The 23,780-nt window shown below is 55.3% G+C and overlaps 1 protein-coding gene across 2 annotated transcripts in view; it reads right to left on the reverse strand.

Moving 5' to 3' along the window:
- The window catches only part of LOC138491162 (phospholipid scramblase family member 5-like), a 113,178-nt gene extending 98,725 nt beyond the window's left edge, over nucleotides 1-14,453 (reverse strand). For both annotated transcript variants that reach the window (XM_069617538.1, XM_069617537.1), the window contains exon 1: nucleotides 13,660-14,453. In XM_069617538.1, coding sequence (XP_069473639.1) covers nucleotides 13,660-14,107 — 448 coding nt within the window. In that variant the 5' untranslated portion in view covers nucleotides 14,108-14,453. The remainder of the gene's footprint in view (nucleotides 1-13,659) is intronic.
- Between the last annotated feature and the right edge of the window lie 9,327 nt (nucleotides 14,454-23,780).

Raw genomic sequence — 23,780 nt, forward strand, 5'->3', positions numbered from 1 at the left:
TGGGGGAGAGTGGGCGGTGCTTGTGTGTGTGGGTCACAGTGGAAGGCAGCTGCTGGGGGATAGTGGGCAGTGCTTGTGTGTTTGGCACAGTGGAAGGCAGCTGCTGGGGGAGAGTGGCTGGTGCTTGTGTGTGTGTGGCACAGTGGAAGGCAGCTGCTGGGTGAGAGTGGCCGGTGCTTATGTGTGTGGCACAGTGGAAGGCAACTGCTGGGGGAGAGTGGCCGGTGCTTGTGTGTGTGGCATAGTGGAAGGCAGCTTCTGGGGGCGAGTGGCAGGTGCTTGTGTGTGTGGCACAGTGGAAGGCAGCTGCTGGGGGAGAGTGGCCGGTGCTTGTGTGTGTGGTACAGTGGAAGGCAGCTACTGGGGGAGAATGGCCGGTGCTTTTGTGTATGTGTGGCACAGTGGAAGGCAGCTGCTGGGAAAGAGTGGCCAGTGCTTGTGTGTGTGTGGCACAGTGGAAGGCAGCTGCTGGGGGAGAGTGGCCGGTGCTTGTGTGTATGTGTGGCACAGTGGAAGGCAGCTGCTGGGGGAGAGTGGCCGGTGCTTGTGTGTGTGGCACAGTAGAAGGCAGCTGCTGGGGGAGATTGGCCGGTGCTTGTGTGTGTGGCACAGTAGAAGGCAGCTGCTGGGGGAGAGTGGCCCGTGCTTGTGTGTTTCTGTGTGTGGCACAGTGGAAGGCAGCTGCTGCAGGAGAGTGGCAGATGCTTGTGTGTGTGGCACAGTGGAAGGCAGCTGCTGGGTGAGAGTGGCCGGTGCTTATGTGTGTGGCACAGTGGAAGGCAGCTGCTGGGGGACAGTGGCCAGTGCTTATGTGTGTGGCAGAGTGAAAGGCAGCTGCTGGGGGAGAGTGGCCGGTGCTTGTGTGTGTGGCACAGTGGAAGAAAGCTACTGGGGGAGAGTGGCCGGTGCTTGTGTGTATATGTGGCACAGTGGAAGGCAGCTGCTGGGGAAAGTGGCGGGTGCTTGTGTGTGTGGCACAGTGTGAAGCAGCTGCTGGGGGAGAGTGGCCAGTGCTTGTGTGTGTGGCACAGTGGAATGCAGCTGCTGGGGGAGAGTGTCTGGTGCTTGTGTGTGTGTGGCACAGTGGAAGGCAGCTGCTGGGTGAGAGTGGCCAGTGCTTATGTGTGTGGCACAGTGGAAGGCAGCTGCTGGGGGAGAGTGGCCGGTGCTTGTGTGTGTGGCACAGTGGAAGGCAGCTTCTGGGGGAGAGTGACAGGTGCTTGTGTGTGTGGCACAGTGGAAAGCAGCTGCTGGGGGAGAGTGGCCGGTGCTTGTGTGTGTGGCACAGTGGAACGCAGCTGCTGGGGGAGTGTGGGCGGTGCTTGTGTGTTTGGCACAGTGGAAGGCAGCTACTGGGAGAGAGTGGCCGGTGCTTGTTTGTATGTGTAGCAGAGTAGAAGGCAGCTGCTGGGGGAGAGTGGCCGTTCCTTGTGTGTGTGTGTGTGTGTGTGTGGCACAGTGGAAGGCAGCTGCTGGGTGAGAGTGGCCAGTGCTTATGTGTGTGGCACAGTGGAAGGCAGCTGCTGGGGGAGAGTGGCCGGTGCTTGTGTGTGTGGCACAGTGGAAGGCAGCTGCTGGGTGAGAGTGGCCAGTGCTTATGTGTGTGGCACAGTGGAAGGCAGCTGCTGGGGGAGAGTGGCCGGTGCTTGTGTGTGTGGAACAGTGGAAGGCAGCTGCTGGGGGAGAGTGGGCAGTGCTTGTGTGTGTGGCACAGTTGTCAACAGCTACTTAGGGGGAATGGACGGTGCTTGTGTGTGTGGCAAACAGCTGCTGGGGGATAGTGGCCGGTGCTTGTGTGTGTGGCACAGTGGAAGGCAGCTGCTGGGGGAGAGTGGGCGGTGCTTGTGTGTGTGGGGCACAGTGGAAGGCAGCTGCTGGGGGATAGTGGGCCTTGCTTGTGTGTTTGGCACAGTGGAAGGCAGCTGCTGGGTTAGAGTGGCTGGTGCTTGTGTGTGTGTGGCACAGTGGAAGGCAGCTGCTGGGTGAGAGTGGCCAGTGCTTATGTGTGTGGCACAGTGGAAGGCAGCTGCTGGGGGAGAGTGGCCGGTGCTTGTGTGTGTGGCACAGTGGAAGGCAGCTGCTGTGGGAGAGTGGCCGGTGCTTGTGTGTGTGGCACAGTAGAAGGCAGCTGCTGGGTGAGAGTGGCCGGTGCTTGTGTGTGTGGCACAGTGGTCAACAGCTACTTAGGGGGAATGGACGGTGCTTGTGTGTGTGGCAAGCAGCTGCTGGGGGATAGTGGCCGGTGCTTGTGTGTGTGGCACAGTGGAAGGCAGCTGCTGGGGGAGAGTGGGCGGTGCTTGTGTTTGTGGGGCACAGTGGAATGCAGCTGCTGGGGGATAGTGGGCCTTGCTTGTGTGTGTGGCACAGTGGAAGGCAGCTGCTGGGTGAGAGTGGCCGGTGCTTGTGTGTTTCTGTGTGTGGCACAGTGGAAGGCAGCTGCTGCAGGAGAGTGGCAGATGCTTGTGTGTGTGGCACAGTGGAAGGCAGCTGCTGGGTGAGAGTGGCCGGTGCTTATGTGTGTGGCACAGTGGAAGGCAGCTGCTGGGGGACAGTGGCCAGTGCTTATGTGTGTGGCAGAGTGGAAGGCAGCTGCTGGGGGAGAGTGGCCGGTGCTTGTGTGTGTGGCACAGTGGAAGAAAGCTACTGGGGGAGAGTGGCCGGTGCTTGTGTGTATATGTGGCACAGTGGAAGGCAGCTGCTGGGGAGAGTGGCCAGTGCTTGTGTGTGTGACACAGTTTAAAGCAGCTGCTGGGGGAGAGTGGCCAGTGCTTGTGTGTGTGGCACAGTGGAATGCAGATGCTGGGGGAGAGTGTCTGGTGCTTGTGTGTGTGTGGCACAGTGGAAGGCAGCTGCTGGGTGAGAGTGGCCAGTGCTTATGTGTGTGGCACAGTGGAAGGCAGCTGCTGGGGGAGAGTGGCCGGTGCTTGTGTGTGTGGCACAGTGAAAGGCAGCTTCTGGGGGAGAGTGACAGGTGCTTGTGTGTGTGGCACAGTGGAAAGCAGCTGCTGGGGGAGAGTGGCCGGTGCTTGTGTGTGTGGCACAGTGGAACGCAGCTGCTGGGGGAGAGTGGGCGGTGCTTGTGTGTTTGGCACAGTGGAAGGCAGCTACTGGGAGAGAGTGGCCGGTGCTTGTTTGTATGTGTAGCAGAGTAGAAGGCAGCTGCTGGGGGAGAGTGGCCGTTCCTTGTGTGTGTGTGTGGCACAGTGGAAGGCAGCTGCTGGGTGAGAGTGGCCAGTGCTTATGTGTGTGGCACAGTGGAAGGCAGCTGCTGGGGGAGAGTGGCCGGTGCTTGTGTGTGTGGCACAGTGGAAGGCAGCTGCTGGGTGAGAGTGGCCAGTGCTTATGTGTGTGGCACAGTGGAAGGCAGCTGCTGGGGGAGAGTGGCCGGTGCTTGTGTGTGTGGCACAGTGGAAGGCAGCTGCTGGGGGAGAGTGGCCGGTGCTTGTGTGTGTGGCACAGTGGTCAACAGCTACTTAGGAGGAATGGACGGTGCTTGTGTGTGTGGCAAACAGCTGCTGGGGGATAGTGGCCGGTGCTTGTGTGTGTGGCACAGTGGAAGGCAGCTGCTGGGGGAGAGTGGGCGGTGCTTGTGTGTGTGGGGCACAGTGGAAGGCAGCTGCTGGGGGATAGTGGGCCTTGCTTGTGTGTTTGGCACAGTGGAAGGCAGCTGCTGCGTTAGAGTGGCTGGTGCTTGTGTGTGTGTGGCACAGTGGAAGGCAACTGCTGGGTGAGAGTGGCCAGTGCTTATGTGTGTGGCACAGTGGAAGGCAGCTGCTGGGGGAGAGTGGCCGGTGCTTGTGTGTGTGGCACAGTGGAAGGCAGCTGCTGTGGGAGAGTGGCCGGTGCTTGTGTGTGTGGCACAGTAGAAGGCAGCTGCTGGGTGAGAGTGGCCGGTGCTTGTGTGTGTGGCACAGTGGTCAACAGCTACTTAGAGGGAATGGACGGTGCTTGTGTGTGTGGCAAGCAGCTGCTGGGGGATAGTGGCCGGTGCTTGTGTGTGTGGCACAGTGGAAGGCAGCTGCTGGGGGAGAGTGGGCGGTGCTTGTGTGTGTGGGGCACAGTGGAATGCAGCTGCTGGGGGATAGTGGGCCTTGCTTGTGTGTTTGGCACAGTGGAAGGCAGCTGCTGGGGGAGAGTGACTGGTGCTTGTGTGTGTGTGGCACAGTGGAAGGCAGCTGCTGGGTGAGAGTGGCCGGTGCTTATGTGTTTGGCACAGTGGAAGGCAGCTGCTGAGAGAGAGTGGCTGGTGCTTGTGTGTGTGGCACAGTGGAAGGCAGCTGCTGGGGGAGAGAGGCCGGTGCTTGTGTGTGTGGCACAGTGGAAGGCAGCTTCTGGGGGCGAGTGGCAGGTGCTTGTGTTTGTGGCACAGTGGAAGGCAGCTGCTGGGGGAGAGTGGCCGGTGCTTGTGTGTGTGGCACAGTGGAAGGCAGCTTCTGGGGGAGAATGGCCGGTGCTTTTGTGTATGTGTGGCACAGTGGAAGGCAGCTGCTGGGGGAGAGTGGCCAGTGCTTGTGTGTGTGTGGCACAGTGGAAGGCAGCTGCTGGGGGAGAGTGGCCAGTGCTTGTGTGTGTGGCACAGTGGAAGGCAGCTACTGGGGGAGAGTGGCCGGTGCTTATGTGTATGTGTGGAACAGTGGAAGGCAGCTGCTGGGGGAGAGTGGCTGGTGTTTCTGTGTGTGGCACAGTGGAAGGCAGCTGCTGGGGGAGAGTGGCAGGTGCTTGTGTGTGTGGCACAGTGGAAGGCAGCTGCTGGGTGAGAGTGGCCGGTGCTTATGTGTGTGGCACAGTGGAAGGCAGCTGCTGGGGGACAGTGGTCAGTGCTTATGTGTGTGGCACAGTGGAAGGCAGCTGCTGGGGGAGAGTGGCCGGTGCTTGTGTGTGTGGCACAGTGGAAGAAAGCCACTGGGGGAGAGTGGCCGGTGCTTTTGTGTATGTGTGGCACAGTGGAAGGCAGCTGCTGGGGAGAGTGGCCGGTGCTTGTGTGTGTGTGGCACAGTGGAAGGCAGCTGCTGGGGGAGAGTGGCCGGTGCTTGTGTGTGTGGCAGAGTGGAAGGCAGCTGCTGGGGGAGAGTGGCCGGTGCTTGTGTTTGTGGCACAGTAGAAGGCAGCTGCTGGGTGAGAGTGGCCTGTGCTTGTGTGTGTGGCACAGTGGTCAACAGCTACTTAGGGGGAATGGACGGTGCTTGTGTGTGTGGCAAACAGCTGCTGGGGGAGAGTGGCCGGTGCTTGTGTGTGTGGCACAGTGGAAGGCAGCTGCTGGGGGAGAGTGGGCGGTGCTTGTGTGTGTGGGGCACAGGGGAAGGCAGCTGCTGGGGGATAGTGGGCCTTGCTTGTGTGTTTGGCACAGTGGAAGGCAGCTGCTGGGGGAGAGTGGCTGGTGCTTGTGTGTGTGTGGCACAGTGGAAGGCAGCTGCTGGGTGAGAGTGGCCGGTGCTTATGTGTGTGGCACAGTGGAAGGCAGCTGCTGGGGGAGAGTGGCTGGTGCTTGTGTGTGTGGCACAGTGGAAGGCAGCTGCTGGGGGAGAGTGGCCGGTGCTTGTGTGTGTGGCACAGTCGAAGGCAGCTTCTGGGGGCGAGTGGCAGGTGCTTGTGTGTGTGGCACAGTGGAAGGCAGCTGCTGGGGGAGAGTGGCCGGTGCTTGTGTGTGTGGCACAGTGGAAGGCAGCTACTGGGGGAGAATGGCCGGTGCTTTTGTGTATGTGTGGCACAGTGGAAGGCAGCTGCAGGGGGAGAGTGGCCAGTGCTTGTGTGTGTGTGGCACAGTGGAAGGCAGCTGCTGGGGGAGAGTGGCCGGTGCTTGTGTGTATGTGTGGCACAGTGGAAGGCAGCTGCAGGGGGAGAGTGGCCAGTGCTTGTGTGTGTGGCACAGTGGAAGGCAGCTACTGGGGGAGAGTGGCCGGTTCTTGTGTGTATGTGTGGCACAGTGGAAGGCAGCTGCTGGGGGAGAGTGGCCAGTGCTTGTGTGTATGTGTGGCACAGTAGAAGGCAGCTGCTGGGGGAGAGTGGCTGGTGCTTGTGTGTGTGTGGCACAGTGGAAGGCAGCTGCTGGGTGAGAGTGGCCGGTGCTTGTGTGTTTGGCACAGTGGAAGGCAGCTGCTGGGGGAGAGTGGCTGGTGCTTGTGTGTGTGTGGCACAGTGGAAGGCAGCTGCTGGGTGAGAGTGGCCGGTGCTTATGTGTGTGGCACAGTGGAAGGCAGCTGCTGGGGGAGAGTGGCCGGTGCTTGTGTGTTTCCGTGTGTGGCACAGTGGAAGCAGCTGATGGGGGAGAGTGGCCGGTGCTTGTGTGTGTGGCACAGTGGAAGAAAGCTACTGGGGAGAGTGGCCGGTGCTTTTGTGTATGTGTGGCACAGTGGAAGGCAGCTGCTGGGGAGAGTGGCCGGTGCTTGTGTGTGTGGCACAGTGGAAGGCAGCTGCTGGGGGACAGTGGCCAGTCTTATGTGTGTGGCACAGTGGAAGGCAGCTGCTGGGGGAGAGTGGCCGGTGCTTGTGTGTGTGGCACAGTGGAAGAAAGCTACTGGGGAGAGTGGCCGGTGCTTTTGTGTATGTGTGGCACAGTGGAAGGCAGCTGCTGGGGAGAGTGGCCGGTGCTTGTGTGTGTGGCACAGTGGAAGGCAGCTGCTGGGGGACAGTGGCCAGTGCTTATGTGTGTGGCACAGTGGAAGGCAGCTGCTGGGGGAGAGTGGCCGGTGCTTGTGTATGTGGCACAGTGGAAGAAAGCTACTGGGGAGAGTGGCCGGTGCTTTTGTGTATGTGTGGCACAGTGGAAGGCAGCTGCTGGGGAGAGTGGCCGGTGCTTGTGTGTGTGGCACAGTGGAAGGCAGCTGCTGGGGGACAGTGGCCAGTCTTATGTGTGTGGCACAGTGGAAGGCAGCTGCTGGGGGAGAGTGGCCGGTGCTTGTGTGTGTGGCACAGTGGAAGAAAGCTACTGGGGAGAGTGGCCGGTGCTTTTGTGTATGTGTGGCACAGTGGAAGGCAGCTGCTGGGGAGAGTGGCCGGTGCTTGTGTGTGTGGCACAGTGGAAGGCAGCTGCTGGGGGAAAGTGGCCAGTGCTTGTGTGTGTGGCACAGTGGAAGGCAGCTACTGGGGGAGAGTGTCCGGTGCTTGTGTGTATGTGTGGCACAGTGGAAGGCAGCTGCTGGGGGAGAGTGGCCGGTGCTTATGTGTGTGGCACAGTGGAAGGCAGCTGCTGGGGGAGAGTGGCCGGTGCTTGTGTGTTTGGTACAGTGGAAGGCAGCTTCTGAGGGAGAGGGGCGGGTGCTTGTGTGTGTGGCACAGTGGAACCAGCTGCTGGGGGAGAGTGGCCGGTGCTTGTGTGTGTGGCACAGTGGAAAGCATCTGCTGGGGGAGAGTGGACGGTGCTTGTGTTTGTGGCGCAGTGGAAGGCAGCTGCTGGGGGAGAGTGGCCAGTGCTTGTGTGTGTGGCACAGTGGAAGGCAGCTACTGGGGGAGAGTGGCCGGTGCTTGTGTGTATGTGTGGTACAGTGGAAAGCAGCTGCTGGGGGAGAGTGGACGGTGCTTGTGTTTGTGGCGCAGTGGAAGGCAGCTGCTGGGGGAGAGTGGCCGGTGCTTGTGTGTGTGGCACAGTGGAAAGCAGCTGCTGGGGGAGAGTGGCCGATGCTTGTGTGTGTGGCACAGTGGAAGGCAGCTGCTGGGGGAGAGTGTCTGCTGCTTGTGTTTGTGTGGCACAGTGGAAGGCAGCTGCTGGGTGAGAGTGGCCAGTGCTTATGTGTGTGGCACAGTGGAAGGCAGCTGCTGGGGGAGAGTGGCCGGTGCTTGTGTGTTTGGCACAGTGGAAGGCAGCTTCTGAGGGAGAGGGGCAGGTGCTTGTGTGTGTGGCACAGTGGAACCAGCTGCTGGGGGAGAGTGGCCGGTGCTTGTGTGTGTGGCACAGTGGAAAGCATCTGCTGGGGAGAGTGGCCGGTGCTTGTGTGTGTGGCACAGTGGAAGGCAGCTGCAGGGGGAGAGTGGGCGGTGCTTGTGTGTGTGGGGCACAGTGGAAGGCAGCTGCTGGGGGATAGTGGGCCTTGCTTGTGTGTTTGGCACAGTGGAAGGCAGCTGCTGGGGGAGAGTGGCTGGTGCTTGTGTGTGTGTGGCACAGTGGAAGGCAGCTGCTGGGTGAGAGTGGCCGGTGCTTATGTGTGTGGCACAGTGGAAGGCAGCTGCTGGGGGAGAGTGGCTGGTGCTTGTGTGTGTGGCACAGTGGAAGGCAGCTGCTGGGGGAGAGTGGCCGGTGCTTGTGTGTGTGGCACAGTGGAAGGCAGCTTCTGGGGGCGAGTGGCAGGTGCTTGTGTGTGTGGCACATTGGAAGGCAGCTGCTGGGGGAGAGTGGCCGGTGCTTGTGTGTGTGGCACAGTGGAAGGCAGCTACTGGGGGAGAATGGCCGGTGCTTTTGTGTATGTGTGGCACAGTGGAAGGCAGCTACTGGGGGAGAGTAGCCGGTGCTTGTGTGTATATGTGGCACAGTGGAAGGCAGCTGCTGGGGGAGAGTGGCCGGTGCTTGTGTGTGTGGCACAGTAGAAGGCAGCGGCTCGGGGAGAGTGGCCGGTGCTTATGTGTGTGGCACAGTGGAAGGCAGCTGCTGGGGGAGAGTGGCTGGTGCTTGTGTGTGTGGCACAGTGGAAGGCAGCTGCTGGGTGAGAGTGGCCGGTGCTTATGTGTGTGGCACAGTGGAAGGCAGCTGCTGGGGGAGAGTGGCTGGTGCTTGTGTGTGTGGCACAGTGGAAGGCAGCTGCTGGGGGAGAGTGGCCGGTGCTTGTGTGTGTGGCACAGTGGAAGGCAGCTTCTGGGGGCGAGTGGCAGGTGCTTGTGTGTGTGGCACATTGGAAGGCAGCTGCTGGGGGAGAGTGGCCGGTGCTTGTGTGTGTGGCACAGTGGAAGGCAGCTACTGGGGGAGAATGGCCGGTGCTTTTGTGTATGTGTGGCACAGTGGAAGGCAGCTACTGGGGGAGAGTAGCCGGTGCTTGTGTGTATATGTGGCACAGTGGAAGGCAGCTGCTGGGGGAGAGTGGCCGGTGCTTGTGTGTGTGGCACAGTGGAAGGCAGCTGCTGGGGGAGAGTGTCTGGTGCTTGTGTGTGTGTGGCACAGTGGAAGGCAGCTGCTGGGTGAGAGTGGCCGGTGCTTATGTGTGTGGCACAGTGGAAGGCAGCTGCTGGGGAGAGTGGCCGGTGCTTGTGTGTTTGGCACAGTGGAAGGCAGCTTCTGAGGGAGAGGGGCAGGTGCTTGTGTGTGTGGCACAGTGGAACCAGCAGCTGGGGAGAGTGGCCGGTGCTTGTGTGTGTGGCACAGTGGAAAGCATCTGCTGGGGGAGAGTGGACGGTGCTTGTGTGTGTGGCGCAGTGGAAGGCAGCTGCCGGGGGAGAGTGGCCAGTGCTTGTGTGTGTGGCACAGTGGAAGGCAGCTACTGGGGGAGAGTGGCCGGTGCTTGTGTGTATGTGTGGTACAGTGGAAGGCAGCTGCTGGGGGAGAGTGGCCAGTGCTTGTGTGTGTGGCACGGTGGAAAGCAGTTGCTGGGGGAGAGTGGCTGGTGCTTGTGTGTTTGGCACAGTGGAAGGCAGCTGCTGGGGGAGAGTGTCTGGTGCTTGTGTGTGTGTGGCACAGTGGAAGGCAGCTGCTGGGTGAGAGTGGCCGGTGCTTATGTCTGTGGCACAGTGGAAGGCAGCTGCTGGGGGAGAGTGGCCGGTGCTTGTGTGTGTGGCACAGCGGAATGCAACTTCTGGGGGAGAGTGACAGGTGCTTGTTTGTGTGGCACAGTGGAAAGCAGCTGCTGGGGAGAGTGGCCGGTGTTTGTGTGTGTGGCACAGTGGAAGGCAGCTACTGGGGGAGAATGGCCAGTGCTTGTGTGTGTGGCACAGTGGAAGGCAGCTACTGGGGGAGAGTAGCCGGTGCTTGTGTGTATATGTGGCACAGTGGAAGGCAGCTGCTGGGGGAGAGTGGCCGGTGCTTGTGTGTGTGGCACAGTAGAAGGCAGCGGCTCGGGGAGAGTGGCCGGTGCTTGTGTGTTTCTGTGTGTGGCACAGTGGAAGCAGCTGCTGGGGGAGAGTGGCAGGTGCTTGTGTGTGTGGCACAGTGGAAGGCAGCTGCTGGGTGAGAGTGGCCGGTGCTTATGTGTGTGGCACAGTGGAAGGCAGCTGCTGGGGGACAGTGGCCAGTGCTTATGTGTGTGGCACAGTGGAAGGCAGCTGCTGGGGGAGAGTGGCCGGTGCTTGTGTGTGTGGCACAGTGGAAGAAAGCTACTGGGGAGAGTGGCCGGTGCTTTTGTGTATGTGTGGCACAGTGGAAGGCAGCTGCTGGGGAGAGTGGCCGGTGCTTGTGTGTGTGTGGCACAGTGGAAGGCAGCTGCTGGGGGAAAGTGGCCAGTGCTTGTGTGTGTGGCACAGTGGAAGGCAGCTACTGGGGGAGAGTGGCCGGTGCTTGTGTGTATGTGTGGCACAGTGGAAGGCAGCTGCTGGGGGAGAGTGGCCGGCGCTTGTGTGTGGGGCACAGTGGAAGGCAGCTGCTGGGGGAGAGTGGCCGGTGCTTGTGTGTGTGGCACAGTGGAAGGCAGCTGCTGGGGGAGAGTGTCTGGTGCTTGTGTGTGTGTGGCACAGTGGAAGGCAGCTGCTGGGTGAGAGTGGCCGGTGCTTATGTGTGTGGCACAGTGGAAGGCAGCTGCTGGGGAGAGTGGCCGGTGCTTGTGTGTTTGGCACAGTGGAAGGCAGCTTCTGAGGGAGAGGGGCAGGTGCTTGTGTGTGTGGCACAGTGGAACCAGCAGCTGGGGAGAGTGGCCGGTGCTTGTGTGTGTGGCACAGTGGAAAGCATCTGCTGGGGGAGAGTGGACGGTGCTTGTGTGTGTGGCGCAGTGGAAGGCAGCTGCCGGGGGAGAGTGGCCAGTGCTTGTGTGTGTGGCACAGTGGAAGGCAGCTACTGGGGGAGAGTGGCCGGTGCTTGTGTGTATGTGTGGTACAGTGGAAGGCAGCTGCTGGGGGAGAGTGGCCAGTGCTTGTGTGTGTGGCACGGTGGAAAGCAGTTGCTGGGGGAGAGTGGCTGGTGCTTGTGTGTTTGGCACAGTGGAAGGCAGCTGCTGGGGGAGAGTGTCTGGTGCTTGTGTGTGTGTGGCACAGTGGAAGGCAGCTGCTGGGTGAGAGTGGCCGGTGCTTATGTCTGTGGCACAGTGGAAGGCAGCTGCTGGGGGAGAGTGGCCGGTGCTTGTGTGTGTGGCACAGCGGAATGCAACTTCTGGGGGAGAGTGACAGGTGCTTGTTTGTGTGGCACAGTGGAAAGCAGCTGCTGGGGAGAGTGGCCGGTGTTTGTGTGTGTGGCACAGTGGGAGGCAGCTGCTGGGGGAGAGTGGCCGGTGCTTGTGTGTGTGGCACAGTGGAACACAGCTGCTGGGGGAGAGTGGGCGGTGCTTGTGTGTTTGGCACAGTGGAAGGCAGCTGCTGGGGGAGAGTGGCTGTTGCTTGTGTGTGTGTGGCACAGTGGAAGGCAGCTGCTGGGTGAGAGTGGCCGGTGCTTGTGTGTGTGGCACAGTGGTCGACAGCTGCTGGGCGAGAGTGGGCGGTACTTGTGTGTGTGGCACAGTGGAAGGCAGCTGCTGGGGGATAGTGAGCAATGCTTGTGTGTTTGGCACAGTGGAAGGCAGCTGTTGGGGTAGAGTGGCTGGTGCTTGTGTGTGTGTGGCACAGTGGAAGGCAGCTGCTGGGGGAGAGTGGCCAGTGCTTGTGTGTGTGGCACAGTGGAAGGCAGCTTCTGGGGGAGAGTGGCAGGTGCTTGTGTGTGTGGCACTGTGGAAAGCAGCTGCTGGGGGAGAGTGGCCGGTGCTTGTGTGTGTGTGGCACAGTGGAAGGCAGCTGCTGGGGGAGAGTGGCCGGTGCTTGGTTGTGTGGCACAGTGGAACGCAGCTGCCGGGGGAGAGTGGGCAGTGCTTGTGTGTTTTGCACAGTGGAAGGCAGGTACTGGGCGAGAGTGGCCGGTGCTTGTGTGTATGTGTGGCACAGTGGAAGGCAGCTGCTGGGGGAGAGTGGCCGTTGCTTGTGTGTGTGCACAGTGGAAGGCAGCTGCTGGGGGAGAGTGGCCAGTGCTTGTGCGTGTGGCACAGTGGAAGGCAGCTGCTGGGGGAGAGTGGCCATTGCTTATGTGTGTGGCACAGTGGAAGGCAGCTGCTGGGGGACAGTGGCCAGTGCTTATGTGTGTGGCACAATGAAAGGCAGCTGCTGGGGGAGAGTGGCCGGTGCTTGTGTGTGTGGCACAGTGGAAGGCAGCTGCTGCGTGAGAGTGGCTGGTGCTTATGAGTGTGGCACAGTGGAAGGCAGCTGCTGGGGGAGTGTGGCAGGTGCTTGTGTTTGTGGCACAGTGGAAGGCAGTTGCTGGTGGAGAGTGGCCGGTGCTTGTGTGTGTGGCACAGTCGAAGGCAGCTGCTGGGTGAGTGTGGCAGGTGCTTGTGTGTGTGGCACAGTTGAAGGCAGCTGCTGGGGGAGAGTGGCCAGTGCTTGTGTGTGTGTGGCACAGTGGAAGGCAGCTGCTGGGGGAGACTGGCCGGTGCTTGTGTGTGTGGCACAGTGGAAGGCAGCTGCTGGGTGAGAGTGGCCAGTGCTTATGTGTGTGGAACAGTGGAAGGCAGCTGCTGGGGGAGAGTGGCCAGTGCTTGTGTGTGTGTGGCACAGTGGAAGGCAGCTGCTGGGGGAGACTGGCCGGTGCTTGTGTGTGTGGCACAGTGGAAGGCAGCTTCTGGGGGAGAGTGGCAGGTGCTTGTGTGTGTGGCACAGTGGAAGGCAGCTGCTGGGGGAGAGTGGCCGGTGCTTGTGTGTGTGGCACAGTGGAAGGCAGCTGCTGGGGGAGAGTGGGCGGTGCTTGTGTGTTTGTCACAGTGGAAGGCAGCTACTGGGGGAGAGTGGCCAGTGTTTGTGTGTATGTGTGGCACAGTGGAAGGCAGCTGCTGGGGGAGAGTGGCTGGTGCTTGTGTGTTTCTGTGTGTGGCACAGTGGAAGGCAGCTGCTGGGGGACAGTGGCCGGTGCTTATGTGTGTGGCACAGTGGAAGGCAGCTGCTGGGGGGGAGTGGCCGGTGCTTGTGTGTGTGGCACAGTGGAAGGCAGCTGCTGGGGGAGTGTGGCTGGTGCTTGTGTTTGTGGCACAGTGAAAGGCAGCAGCTGGGGGAGAGTGGCCAGTGCTTGTGTGTGTGTGGCACAGTGGAAGGCAGCTACTGGGGGAGACTGGCCGGTGTTTGTGTGTGTGGCACAGTGGAAGGCAGCTTCTGGGGGAGAGTGGCAGGTGCTTGTGTGTGTGGCACAGTGGAAGGCAGCAGCTGAGGGAGAGTGGCCATTGCTTGTGTGTGTGTGGCACACTGGAAGGCAGCTGCTGGGTGAGAGTGGCAGGTGCTTGTGTGTGTGTGTGGCAGAGTGGCAGACAGATGCTGGGAGGAAAGTGTCAGGTATCTATGGCACAGTGGGAGACAGCTGATAGGGGAGAGTGGCTGGTGCCTGTGTGTGTGGCAGGCAGCCGCTGCGGGAGAGTGGCAGGTGCCTCGGGCACAGTGGCAGACAGATGCTGGGAGGAGAGTGTCAGATACCTGTGTCAGTGGCAGGCAGCCGCTGGGGGAGAGTGGCAGGTGCCTGTGTGGCAGAGTGGCAGACAGCTGCTTGTGTGGAGAATAGCAGGTTCCTGGAGAAGGTGCTGGACTTACCCCGGGCCGTGTCTCTTGAGGTGATGCAGAGTTGGTCCACTCCGGCCAATAGCTGCAGTCCGACCCCCAGAGCGTCTCCTACCTCCTGGTCCAGCTCCGTGCTCTTCCCCAAGGCCGGGCTTCCTCTCCTCCCTCCTACCCTTTCTGGCAGTGATTGTGGAGCAGCCTGGGGGCCTGGACCTCCCACCTCGTTCGGCTGCTTTCCAACATCTGCCCGTCCGTTGGGTGCACAACCATTCGCCGCAGCCCTGACAGCACCCTTGGGTGCAGGGACCTCAGTAAACATGGTGCATTTGTGAGGGGCCTCTGTGCTCCAGCCTCCAGAGGTGGGCGACCTCCTTCCATCCTGAGGTCTCTGCGATGCCAAGACCCTCCACTCGTTCCGCGAGATGTGCCTTTCGCGCCTCAGGTGCCCAAAGGGGGAAGGCTGGGCCCTGTGCACCGACATCCTGCCTCGGCAGCCGAGCGATGGAGGTCAGTGAGAGGCCGGATAATGCCAGCTCAGTGGGAGTGAGGCTGGTCTACCTGGATGTCGCCTGCTGTTCCCGCAGCACCCAGGAAATGGTGGAGCGGACCAAGGGGCGCAAGGGGCGAGCAACCACCAGGGCCAGGGCTAGTGGAACGGAGACTCTGGCCACCCCATCCCAAGGCAAACTGTCAGCATCGAAGCCCCCTCCTCTGCCTGCTGCCCTCCTGCCCGCCTGCTGGGTTTCCATCCCAACCACCCGGATGTCCCAGCTTACCACGGGACAATGGCATGGTCCGAACACAGAGGCCAAACATGCCCCCTACCCCCTCCCTTTCATGAGCATCACATCGGGAAGTGACAAGGGGGAGGGGGGAGCTGCTGCTGCTGGATCAGATCCGCTTTTTAATAAAGCAGAACACACACTTATCTGAGCCAGGCTGCCAGGAACTCATCTCTGAGGGTGGAGTGGAGGGCTGACGGGGGAGAAACACAAAGACATACCGAGAAATGTGTGTCTGCTGGTTTCTCTCTAGGCAAGTCTGCAGACCTTTCTTTCTCTCTGTATAGCGCTCCGAAGTGAGCATCTCCGCATGCTTCCGCTATACAAGACGCCCAGGTGTAATTAAATGAATCTGCCTGTATACAGCCTATCGATGAGCCTGTGCTGTGTACACATTGCATACATTACAAGAACTGGAAGCCGCCATGGATCCATTGGGGGCGGGGGGAGGTGGAGGGCGGGGGGAGCTGGGATAAGAAAAGATAGCTCGGTATTCATCCTCCCGAAGTTAAACTGAGCTCCATATATTGGAAGGCCGCATCTATTACTGCAGCTCTTAGAAGCGAGGGGATCCGACATGAAGCGCTAGATGGCATTCTTCGTATTGGAGCCGGAAGCGAGTAATACCTGGGGGCTATGTCGAACGCAGGAAGAAGTGTGCATGGAGTGCACGATGCAGAGCAGACGAGGGGCGGAGACGGGCCCGGGTGAGCATTGGCTGAGGAGCGAGAAGGGCATTGGTATTATTTGGGCGGGGCGCTACCAAACCAGAGGTTTCTCGGCACTTGACTCACAATAGCTAATGTCCCAGAAAATGGGGGAAATAGGGACAGACCTTGTGGGGGGCGGGAGGGGAGCGTGGAGGGGGAGGAAGACTCAGAATATATGTTTAAGTTTTGTTTCTAAAGAAGAGACGTTTTGCTGCAGCGAATGCTTGCTGCAAATGCATTCCAGTATTTAGCTGCTGTAACAGAGGAGTTCGTTTACTGCAGGGACCTGCAGTGCATATCGTAAATGCGCTCCGAGTGGACCAGGGCGCTGCTGCCATTGAGTCCGAGCTTTCTTTCTTCCTTTATTTGCAATGCGCCGTAGCCCGCAGGCATCAGCTTTGATATTGGAAGGAGTGTGTCCATACACAGGCCCCGAAAGGAGACGGAGACCCAAATGAACATCCCGAGCCTGTTAAGGGCTAGCATCTTTGTTTGGCCCAGGAGGCTGACTCTAGGCTGGTCGTTTGAAATAAGGCAACCTTCCAGTGACCCGAGGCAAGGGGGAGGAACTATGTGCTGGGACCGAGAAGTAAGGAAGTGCGCCCGGCACTAAATCCCGGTGACTGCGAGTTTTCAAACGATTGGGTGCTAAATCCCAAAGACTATGTATTGGGCCAAGGATTCAAAAGGGACCACTGGCCCCTGGTTAAGTTCTGTTTACATCCCTTCCTCTTAGTGGTCCAGCATGACTGCGTTCATGATAGTTGCTGATTCTTAGGCAGATCACCCGAAAGACAGGGAATACAAGAGGAGGTGAGCCTTGTCTCCTAGTTGAGTTCACCCCACACAAATACACAAAGGTGTCAGCGTGGCGATGTTCTGTTGGTCACCTCGTCTTCAACATTTTAGAATGTATAATTCGATATAACATGCAGGATTTTGGGGTGCTGGCGATGCATATTATTGACACCCAGACCCGGTATGTGGGTTGACAAATTAAGCCAAATGTTGTTATGTTTAATCTAGTTACCCTGTGTGTAGAACAGGCTTTCTAGATTCCATTTTCACTAATGCGCTTGTATTTTCTGCAGTTTCGGCACCCGCTATGTAACTGTGTAAAGTTTTTACACCATAAGGAATGAATGAATAATACTCATTCTTGAGTAGGAGAAGGCCCACCTGCCATTGGCAGTATTCTGACATTGTGTGTGATGCAAAAGACGGGTCTACAGGCGAGTTATAAATGCCATGTCTTATACCATATCATATCAAAGGATACTCTGTCATTTGGATGGTGTAGATATTAAACATAAAATGCAAGGATGTATATAGAATATTAAATGTGTTACTCTTCTTATTAAACTAATTTAACACATGTAGGCGCATTTACTGTCTCTGTTTTTTTATTGACTGATTAACCGGACAGTCCTGACAGGCGGGGCGTTTCTGTGGGTTGGTGATAGTATAACTTGTTCTTATAAAAAGGAGTATATTTTATGACTTCAGAAGCGATTTTAGAGGAGTCCCCTGCTTAGTGAACATTTTAAATACAGCTGGGGAAAAAAGAAACAGAAAAGCAGCACAAAAAAAAACAAAAAAAAACAACACAGCCAGGAAAGATTGCAAAGCAGGAATGGGAACAAGCACATGCTGCAAAACAGGTAATTGGCCATCAAGAGAGCCAGACGCAAACAGTAGAGTTTCCAGCTGTCATGACCAGACTTCAGAAGAAGTATTGGGATTTCTGTTGCACACCCTCTTTTTGGATTCAATCATAAGTAGAATGTTTCTGGTGCATGGAGCTGACACCTGTTCTCTATCCTGAGCAGTAGCGACCAAACTATTATGCCATCGCAGTCAGCAATCCCAGTGAGTGCCCAGCACTCTGAAGGAGAATTGACGATTCAAACTTCAGAAGAAGCTACACGTCCTTGCGATTGGGACAGATTTCAATATACGAGGGGGCATCTTCAATTTATTTTAATTTTAGGATCTGTAGTAAATGGATTCTGCAGTGAAAGTCACATTTGCTAAACAGTCTCACTTTCAGAGAGCGCTCTGTGTTTTACAAACTGGTGTTGGTGGGTTTGTAGCCAGACATGCCTTTTGTCCATTGGGTGCATTATTGAAGTTACCAATATCCACGTAGAAGACACCCCCTGTGTACCCGCTACTGGCCATGCTTATTTGGATTGCCAGCAGGAAGTGTAGCTGTTACAAAGTGCCAAGTCGGTTTGTTCACTAAAAAGTTCAACACGATCATGGTTGCCAAAACTGCTACTAAAGTGATAGGTCTCTACAATTTTAAGGGATCATTTATGCATATCCTAGAAAGTGCAAACAAACGATTATTCCCTGGCATCTTCAGAATCGAAGGTATTCTAATGTTGACATTGGCTAATTTTGCAAGAAAAACTGGAACACCTTTGAAAGTGAGCAAGCAGTTTAGAATTGCATAATTGTATGCACTCAAGCCTTCTGGTGTCAGTTTATGATAGACAGATAGAAGCCATATATAGGTTTTGACATATTGGCGGCTGGGATTGCACAATTATACAGCCACAAGCAATTGATGTCATAGTATTGTGAGATTGGTGGACAGTGACTCATTCATGACAATGTTTGCTGTGCATTAAGCTATCTGGGTTGGGTGCACCCACGCAAGCTATGTTGGGTCCAGCCCAGTAAGCCCTCTCTTTGAAGCCCCTGTGTAGTCTTGTCACCTTCTTGCAGGGAACAGGAGCACTCCTTGGGCGGTCCCATGGTAACCAGTGCTTTAAAGATGGCGGTCACTTCAATGGCTACCTTCCTCCAGGGAGCTGATTATTGGAGTCCTTTTGAAGGAGGAACAGGAGGAGGGCAGAGTTAATATATCCCAGCAGTGAGCTTCAATTCAGAGAGAGGTCTAACCCACTTGGATTCTTCTATTGATCCCAAACCTCTTGGCCCACTCCCACAGTCAAGGAACTCTAGGTGTGACATCAGCGGGCTGCAGAAACTTTCTACAATTTTCAGGATTAAACCCTTAACAACAGGCATGTTGTGGACAAATCCACTCTTGCTTTTTGCCTGGGGGGTGGGGTAGTTGGGAGGTGACCCTCTGCAGGAATTGATTCATCATTGGACTAAGGAAGTAGTGTTCACCTGGAACTTTATTGGGAGCACTGCCCACTCCAAAGTCCTCTGCCCGAGAAGACCATAGACTTCAAAACAAGAGGCAAGCTCTTGTCGTCACCCATCTCAGGGCCTATTTAAGGTGAAGCTGCTGTGTGTACCAATGCCTTGTCTGTTGCCTGAATACTGGAACCAAGATCCTGCTAATTGGAAGTAGCAGTTCCTGCAGGTGCTTTATGGTAACCTTCCCTGCATGGAAGCACAGAAAAAGTTTGACCCCTGCCCCTGGAGACCCTGGGTAGGGCCTCCCAGCAACCCAGAAGTCAAGGAACAGACCTGGGCCCTGGTTACCGCCTTAAACTGCTTGTGAGCTACACCGGCCCAGACATCTCCCTCTGTCCCAGCTTCTTCGTACCACGTGCCATTGTTGCTTGGACCGCACCATGTGCTGGACCCAGTCATTCAGCTCAGCAACCGAATGCCGAAGCAACACCACAGGAGGCTCCCAGAAGCCTGGCTCAACACTGCTGAACCCCCAAATCAGGAACTACGGGTGTCTGAAGTGTCCCTTTCTCCCTTGCCTGCCTCAAAGGATCCGTGTGACTTGTAAACCCTCACTCACTCTTCCCCCTTTAAAAGACAACTTCACTTGAACTATAACATTTGCTATTCAAATTCTTGACTGCCTACTCCCTGTCTCCCAACCCAGAGTGTCCCTTTATTCCAAAGTCTGCACTCTTTGCGCTTTCTTTCACAGGGGTGGGCTATTCGTGTTTGTTATTAGTTGTGTGCATTTTGAGTCCAATTGAAGTCACATTTGTATTGAACTTGGACTGAACATTGCTTTTATTTTGGCATGACTGCACCATTCTGGTTTGTGTTGCTTCTCTGCCAGCTCACACCCCTCCTGAAGAGTATAGCTTGTCATCAGGCCACTCCAGAAAGAGGCAAAGGAGGTGCATCATGTATGCTGAGCTCTAGTTCCCCTTCTTGATCTGGATCTCTGTTGGTTTGGTTGTAGTGTGGGGCTGAGTGGACGCTTTAGCGACTGTTCACCTCTGAACTCGTGAAGAGCAGCAGCCATGTTGTTACATGGATGCATTTACAAATCAGGCGTATAAAGCAGAGAGTACTGGAGTGTGTACGCTATCACGCTGACACGCATGGCATGCAAACTTCCCCGGTATTTCTCTCTCTGGATCACTGTGCATGTACAATCCATACAGAGGCACTGCTGCAATGTTTGCATTTTATTTTTGCATGTTTATCATTGTCTCAAGATTTGTGATGAAGAGCGATGGTGCATAACCACAAACAACAGCGGTGCAGAAAATTAAAAACGTATTAGGAGATAATTTGCAGGGGCGGGGGCTGACATTTCGACTGCATAGTGGCCTCCACAGGTTTTAATCCGGCACTGACTGTCAATTGGCCCGAGATGGACGAGGACTGTGCACGTTTCATTTGGTGCCCAGGTTGGGAAAGATTACCTTTCTGTGGCTTTTACACAGTTGGACACATTTATCCTGTATGAGGCTGTTCTAGAAGGTTGGTGCTTGAACAGAGACGTGCCGGCCTCTCTTTCTTGTGCGATTGGATTTGAGGGTGTTTAGGAGCCTTAGAGTTGGATAGTTCAAGTGTGGAAAATGATCTCATTTCTGAAAATCACGGAGGATGTCCCGGTGCGCAATCTCTGCGCAAGGCATACGAATTTGAACTTTATTCTTGAACCATCAGGAGCCAAATGAGTCTGGAAAGGATTGGGCCTTATCTTCTTCAGCTTTAGTCCATGGCCATTCTGACGTTGTGATGCTTTGCCACATGGTAGCCTGCAAGGAAACTGGACAAAGCACCCAATTAGCCACAAGCAACATTTGAAAAGATCGTAAAACTTTACAAGAACTGTTACTTTGTTGAACTCTCATTAGTGCAGTGGCATGATGCAACTGTCTCCTCCCTCAAAGTGTTGGTGTTTATCTAAAGAATTAATGTGAAAGCTGCTTATGTCAAGCTTTTTTATTTTTTATTTTATTATGTATTTATAGCAGCACACAGGCATCTAGGCGCTAATTACAGAAAGTGCGAAGTGACATTCTACAAAGTGCAAGACCACACATGAGGGTTACAAGATGCAGGCGGACCATGAGAAACACAGTCTAGCAAAGCCACGCCTCATGGTACGGGGGCTACATCAGGTATACAGATACGCAAAAGACAAAATACGGTAGGTGCACAGTCTGGCAAAGCCACGCCTCATGGTACGGGGGCTATATCAGGAACACAGATACGCAAAAGACAAAATATGGTAGGTGCACAGTCTGGCAAAGCCACGCCTCATGGTACGGGGGCTACATCAGGTATACAGATACGCAAAAGACAAAATAGGATAGTTGAACAGTCTGGCAAAGCCACGCCTCATGGTATGGGGCTACATCAGGTTGTAATGCTCGTGCGAAAATGCGAGCCAGAACATGGCGTCGATGTGCAGCCTTTTTGGACACTTATCTCCCATTACAGTAATAAAACCTGCATTTACGCAAACAAACGAGCAGCAGCAAGAACAGAGCACGGTCACATAAATATTATTGCCGAGTGGACTTGCTGTGGAGAATAGTTATTGTATTGTGCACTGAAAGACGAATACAGAAAGGGAGTCGGAGCTTCCTGCGGGTGTATGATAAGGTGTTCTGGGAATGAATGCGAGGAGAGGGGCGCTGGGTTTTCCCACTTCTAACTGTTTTTTTCCACCCTCTGTCCCTTCGACTTGTGATCTGCTCTTCGGCCGAGGGCAGACACAACTGAGAAGGGCAGGGAAATGCCCCCATAAAGGAGAGCAGATTGCATGGCAAGTTAGTTGGAATTTGGACCCCCGGGTGATCCAGTCTCACTGAGAGGGAGGACACTCCGCCTCCGATCCCGATAGAACCATTGATCTCTTTGCCTACCTGCTGAGGGACTAAGCAGTGTTGTGGTGGCCAAGATGAAGGTTTCTTCTGCTTCATGTTTGACGGTGATGTTTCTTATACCCCTTTCTTTATATATCTAAGTGCATGTTTGTTTATCTGTATATATATATATATATATATATATATATATATATATATATATATATATATATATATATATCTCTCATGCATAGTCTGTGTGGTGTTTTTGCTCGTCTGATTCCAATAACTCGCTTTTGCTAGGGGGCCGGGGAGGCATAAGTGTAAGTGCTCCCTTCACATGGCCAAACAGATGCAAAACACAGGTATATAGCTATGAAAGAGATATGTTAAGGGTACATGCACAGACTGGCAAAGCCACACCTCATGCGCAGGGCTACATCTGGTATACAGATATGCCAAAGACAAAATAGGGTGGGTGCACAGTATGGCAAAGCCACGTCTCACGTTACAGGGACTACATCAGGTGTACAATAGGTGTAATAGGTGGATTACATACTTATTACAGTACATGGGCAGCACAAGATTGTTAGGTCATGATAGGTGGTAAAAAATACAGCACAGTGCTGTATTTGTTACCACCTATCATGGTAACAAATACAGCGCTGTGTTGATGGGTCATAGTAGGTGGGTTACATATATAATACAGTTCCAGGTACAGTGCCAGGCTGATCGATCATACATAAGCAGTGCAAGGCTACAAGGCATAGTCGGGTAGGTTGCAGGTACAATAGATATGCAGCAATACGAATTTCACTACTATAGAATGGAATGCAATGTGTTCATTTATGTCCCACAAGACAATTGGGCCTCTGTGCTATATGGGAGCCCCTGCATCGAAGGATCATTTAGAAGCTTTTGAAGGGAAATATCTAATAAAGGAAAGGATGCAAAATAAAACTCTACATTTAAAAATAAATGTATGGACTGCACCCTGCATTTGAAAGAAACACACATGAGTAAATATTATCATGTCAGCAGTTCATCTACAACGAGAGTGTGTTTGTCCACAATAAATGACAAGGCCTGAAGTCCTCTTACTCGACCTCTGAGCAGCCTTTGACTTGGTAAATCACAAAATACTCTGCTAACACCTTGCCATAGCTGCCCGCTTCTCAACCAAAACCATAACATGGATAGAGTACTTCTTGTCCAACTGCACAATGAGAGTGCTCCACACAACCTCTGCAGCGCACCAGCCCCAGCCACCCGTGGTGCGCCTCAAGGCTCATGTTTTTCACCAACACTTTACAATATCTTCACCAAGCCACTTTTTGACCTCCTTGACACATTGAGTGTCACCTACACCAACTACGCGGATGGCACCCAAACCAGTCTACCCATAGCCGGCAACTATGGCATGGATTGTATCGTACTGAGAGAGATATACCAAACCATTCAGGCCTGGATGGCACAGCACAAGCTTTGCCTAAATGATGAGAAAACAGAATTGCTCCTTATTGGCGCACGTTCTCGGAAAAACAAACTCTCTGACTCCTACAAAGCCTTTATGTCATGATTCAACGTTTCAGTCCCTTTTGGACTACGTGATCCATAAAACACTGCTACATTCCCTCCAAAGTACACCCAACATGGCCGACGCTAGATCATCACTACCGCTCTAGTGTTTCCAGGAGTTCGCCAGGTCCTTCAAAAGGGACACGCCCCCGCGGCGCTGCACATCTCAACGCTAACTTTCCGAACTTTGACAAGTGTGGTTGTACTTTCCCTTGCGCTTAGTACTTTCCTCCTTCCAGGTTTTATTCAATCCCCCATTTCCTCTTAGCTCACTAGCGCTCGCCCTTCCCTGGGCCTTTGCTGCACTTAGCGCTATTTCCTTACCACCTTGTTCTTGTCCTGGTTCCTTCCTAGCTTCCCTTTTCCCGAGACAAAAGAAATCTTCCTTCCTCCCTGGAGCTGAACGTACACTCACCTCGGTCGGATTCACCTGCACGCTGACGACGGAGGATACGTGACAGTGTCTCTACAAGACCTGAGCTGTCCGGAATAAGGAAAAACACCTGACCAAGACTTCGAAAGATAAACAGGTGAGATTCCAGGCAAAGTGTGACACTTTACCATCGATGTTAATGTTAATGTTAAAGGACATTTGTACCGCGCACTATCACCACCGGAGTGGTCCCCTGGCGTTCTGGCGGCTCTGAAAGAGGAGGGGAAGTTGAGTTAGTGGGAGGAAGCAGGAAAAGTGCAAGAGAGCAGTGATGTGCTGTTGGCGGCCTCGGCCCGGTGGGTCCGTTGGCTGGGCCTGGGGTGTTTGTGGCCGGTAGTTGTTGTGTACTGTTGTGCAAGACTATGTGTGTTTTTGTTTTGTTATTACAATGTAGTGAAGTTTGTGCGGTTTGTTGTGCTGTAGGTTTGGTTGTGTTTGGTTTGGAGTTTGAGAGGTGTATGCAGAAAGGGCAATTGTTAGTAGGGTTGGTAAGTTTGCGTCTCTATCCAGAATTGAGGCGCTCAGCTTGCGCAGTCTCCCCTGATGCGGCTCTGTCCTGATCTGGGTCCGACTGGCATACAGGTTCCTTACTCCTCTGACCCCCACCTCTAACTTTTCCGGTTTTGCTTTCCAGATTTAGTCTGTGATGTTG

Source organism: Ambystoma mexicanum, chromosome 10, assembly GCF_040938575.1.
Source record: "Ambystoma mexicanum isolate Mex_15411 chromosome 10, UKY_AmexF1_1, whole genome shotgun sequence".
NCBI lineage: Eukaryota > Metazoa > Chordata > Amphibia > Caudata > Ambystomatidae > Ambystoma > Ambystoma mexicanum.